This window comes from Fonticula alba (assembly GCF_000388065.1).
Source record: "Fonticula alba strain ATCC 38817 unplaced genomic scaffold supercont2.7, whole genome shotgun sequence".
In the NCBI taxonomy this organism is placed as follows: Eukaryota; order Rotosphaerida; family Fonticulaceae; genus Fonticula; species Fonticula alba.
In genome coordinates, this window is record NW_009242977.1 from 1,122,856 (window position 1) to 1,127,023 (window position 4,168).

Genomic DNA, 4,168 nt, shown 5'->3' on the forward strand with positions numbered 1-4,168 from the left:
TTCTTTTTATTGATCATCTTTTTTGGATGGCCCGCCGCCAGTGGGGGCCTCCCAAGAGAGACATATGACATATCTGGGGGGGGGGGGGAGCAGGACAGCCGGCCGCGGGGTGGCCGCGGTGGCGGCGGTGGATTTTATGCATGTTGCCGTGGGCAGGGCGGGGAGCGGGGCGGGGGGAGCCATTTGAATGTGAGTTGTTTCCCGGCAGATCGCGGTGTCGGCGGCGGCCGCGCCGGTCGCGGCCGGCGGGGGCTTTTTGACGTGCGCCGGCTTGTGCGGGCCGCCCGCCTGGGCAAGGCCAGCCCCTGGGCAAGCGGACGCCTCCCGGCCGAGGATGGGGGAGCATCAGCCCCCTGTTCTCGCCTGCTGCAGGGGCGATGACAGATTTCGTCTGCGATGCCCCCCCGCCTCCCGCCCATCCTGGCCAATCAAAATGTGACATCATCTAGTAACTAACGGGCCGGGGCGACCGGCCAGGCCGGCGGTGGGTGCAGTTGATCTAGTAGAGTCCATGGGTAACATGGGCCCGAGGGGCGGGCGAGGGCCGAGGGGACCAGGTCGATCGCACTGTTCACTTTTGTGTCACCGCCCGGACTGTCGCGCTGCTTCCGGGCTCTGCGCGCGCGTCCACTGTTCCCAGTTCACCCCCCCCCCTCTCTCTCTCTCTCTCTCTCTCCCCCCCCCCTACCCCCGCGCATACCCTGTCTCCTCTCCCTGCATCGGACCCATTCTTTCGCCCTCCTCCCAGCCCCTCCCGCCTACTCCTTCGCCCCTTTCCTTCCAGCCGCCGCCATGACCACCGCCGCTGCCAAGCCCAACAGCAAGGACAAGAAGGACCAGGTGTCGCCTGCCAAGACCACCGAGCCGGCCATTGTCCTGAAGCTTGACTTCTACAGCGGTACTGCCTGCACCTTCTGCCCTTTCTTTTCCCGCCCCTTCGACTGCCTTTCCCATCGCAGCCGCGGGTCCCGGGCTGACACGCTCCCCCTCCCCCTCCTGTCACCATCCCCCGCGGTCCGCCCGGACAGAGCTTCTGCATCTCATTTCGCTCATCGAGCGGGCCGCTTCGTCCGGTACGCACAGCGGAGACTCGCGCCTGGCCGCTCGCGCTCTGCGTGCTCTGCCGGCCGTCCGCCGCCGCACCGGTACCCTTGCTCTGCAGAGCTTCCTCAATGATCGCCTCGTGAGCGGTGCGCCCAGCCCCATGTCTGCTACCCCCGGCCCCCCTCTTTGCGCCTGATTCCCCGGCACGCCTCGCTTCCCCCCGCCTCCCCTGCGCCCCCCCCCCCACAGTTGCCCTAACATGCCTCTCCTGGCGCCTTGCCCAGACTCCGACATCCATGCGCAGATCACCTCCATCATCAAGAAGGTACGGCCTTTGCCCGCAGGCCGCCCGGTTCTCGTGACGCCCACTCGGCCAGCCAGTCGGCCAATGGGGGATCCCCCTTTCCTGACCGTGCCTTTCTCTGCTTCATTCCCCCTCCCCCCCCCCGTCGACATTTGCCCCTCCTGTGTCTGTCCCCGCACCTAGTCCGACCCCGCCCTGCATGGTGGCGACAGCGTCACCCCTGCCAAGTCCCTCCAGAGCGTCCTTCAGGCTGCCGCTGCCGCCACCGCCGCCACCGCGGCTGGCGATGCGGCCGCCAAGGACAAGGACAAGGACAAGGATGTGGAGATGAAGTCGGCCGAGGGGCCCGGCACCGGCACCAGTGCCACCACCCCCAGCGCCGGCACCGCCCCCGGCACGACCCCGACCAAGGACAAGGAGTCCAAGCAGGTAACCCATGTGGTCCACGCGCCGCCGCATGTCAGCGGCACCGCCGAGTCCTCGCTCTTCATCGGCCTTGTGGCGCTGGTTTTCCTGCTGGACAAGAACCGCTCGGAGGAGGTGCGCTCCTGGTGTCTCCCCGGGCTGCCTGGCTCGTTTGCCGGACCCCTCGCCCCTTCCCCATGATGCCCGCCGCCATCGGCCCGTCGCCCCCCCCCCCTTCCTCCCTGCTCACTCTCCGGTTGTTCTTCCGCGCGCTCCCCCCCCCCTCCCCCCTGCTTCCCCTTCCAGGCTGGCTGGCTGTCGGAGCTGCTGCTGGCCAAGTGCGCCTCGCTGCCCCTGCGCTCGATGGACCCGCTCTATGCCAAGATTGTTTTCTACCGCGCGCGTGCCCTCGAGGCCACGCAGAACCAGACCAGCATCCGCGCGCCCTTTTTCTCGCTCCTCCGTGTGGCCACCGAGCGCCACCTGGATGAGACGCGTTCGGTGTGCCTGAATGAGCTCCTGCGGGCATTCATCAGCGCGCGGTCCTTCGACACGGCCGAGCAGCTGGCCACTCTGGCCGCCAGCCAGGCCTCCGGCACCGGGATTGCCTCGGCTCGCGATGCCAAGTCCGGGACGGCCAACGGCGGCCCGGTGGACCTGCCCAGCGCCTCGCCCGGGAACTCCACCCAGTCCAATGACACGCCGATGCTGGCCCTGCCGGCGGCCGCGTCCGGCCCGCAGCACGCGCGTTTCCATTTCTACGTCGGCCGCATCCGGGCCATCCTGCTGGACTACTCGGACGCCCTCCGCCATCTGAATCTGGCTGCTCGCCGTGCCCCGCAAATTCAGATCGCCGCCGGCTTCCAGCAGCATGTGGCCAAGTTCCATGTTGTCGTGCAGCTCCTGATGGGCGAGATCCCGGAGCGCTCGCTCTTCTGTGAGCAGTTCCTCAGCCGGCCGCTCGTGCCGTACTTCCAGCTGACGCAGGGTGCGTGTGCCCGCGGCAGGAGTGACCCTCGGCGAGAGCCAGCCTGTTGTCTTTTCCGGGCCAGCCTTTCTTCCCTCCTCCCCGCGCACTCTCTCTCTCTCTCTCTCCCATTCGTTGCCCTGACATCTTTGCCCCCCAATCACGGCCCCAACACATTTCCCCGTGTGTGTGTGTGTGTGTGCGTGCCATGCTACGCCACCGTCAGCTGTGCGCACTGGTGACATGCGTCTCTTCCGCGAGACCTTGGCCAAGTACTCGCACCTCTTTACGGCCGACGGCACCATGACTCTGATTCGTCGGTACGTGGTCTTGCCCCCCCCCCCCCCCCCCGCCCCGCCCCGCTCTTCCTCCTCTCCTCTCTCGTGATTCGCCTGCGGCCTTCTGTTTCCCTGTCCCCCCGCAGCCACGCTGACGCATCTCCCCACCCGTCTCCCCTCTCGCACTTTGCCCCACCGTCCTTCCCCTGCACCCATAGTCTGCATCACACCGTCATCAAGGCCGGCCTGCGCGTGCTCGCCTCCGCGTATACCCGCATTCCGCTTGAGCTGGTCGCCAAGAAGCTGGGTCTGGTCACGGCCGACGCATCTGCTGCCGATCTGGCCGCCGCGCGTGACAACGTCGAGGCCATCGTCGCCCGAGCCATCCGTGACAATGTCATCGCCGCGGAGATCGACCACGAGGGGGGATTCCTGCAGACCAAGGTGCGACACTGCCTTCCTCCCTTCCTTCCTTCTGCTCTTTCGTTTGGTTTCTCCCTTTGCCGCTCTCTGTTCCTTCCCCGCGCCCCTCCCCCCCCCCTCCGATCTGCTCCGGGGCTCGGCTCGCCGCTCACCTCATTGCCACACCGCTCCCTTTGCCACCCACAGGACGAAGTGAACAACTACACAACCAACAAAACAAAACACGTGTATCGCCAGCGCGTGGACTACTACATGGCCCTGTACAATGCCTCGGTCAAGGCGCTGCGCTTCCCGGACGAGTCGTCCAAGGACACCGACGAGGTGGACCCCGAGAAGGAGGAGGAGCGTCGGGCCAAGGACCAGCTGGTCAACCGCCTGAGCTATCCCCACGACATGGACACCGACGATGAGGATGACGTGTTGCTCGACGAGGACGACGAGTCGGACTTCTAAGCCCGCATGCGTGCCTTCCCCCCCTCGGCGAAATCCATCCACACTTGCCGCGCTTTTCTCCCGTGTGGTGTGCATGCGCACACACCCCCCCCCCCCCCCCCCACCACCCCCCCCCCACCCCCCCCCCCCCCACCCTCTCACATACACATATATCTTTCCTTCATTTTGTTCTCCTTTGCTTTCAGGTGTGCCGTGTGCATCCAAAGGGAGGAAGGGGCAGGGGGCGTGCTCTTGGTCTAGAGCCGGAGGGCGGCCTGGGGGGGAGTTTCCGCCACCGGCTTTCCTCCTGCGTCG

At 66.6% G+C, this 4,168-nt stretch overlaps 1 protein-coding gene across 1 annotated transcript; it reads left to right on the forward strand.

The window, feature by feature from the left end:
* Window positions 1–792: 792 nt before the first annotated feature.
* H696_04454 (hypothetical protein) lies at window positions 793–3,874 on the forward strand (the record flags this gene model as incomplete). Its single annotated transcript, XM_009498330.1, has 8 exons — window positions 793–898; window positions 1,029–1,190; window positions 1,329–1,369; window positions 1,532–1,888; window positions 2,060–2,741; window positions 2,947–3,040; window positions 3,217–3,442; window positions 3,608–3,874. The coding sequence occupies 8 exons, from the start codon at window positions 793–795 to the stop codon at window positions 3,872–3,874; spliced, it is 1,935 nt and encodes a 644-aa protein (XP_009496605.1).
* Between the last annotated feature and the right edge of the window lie 294 nt (window positions 3,875–4,168).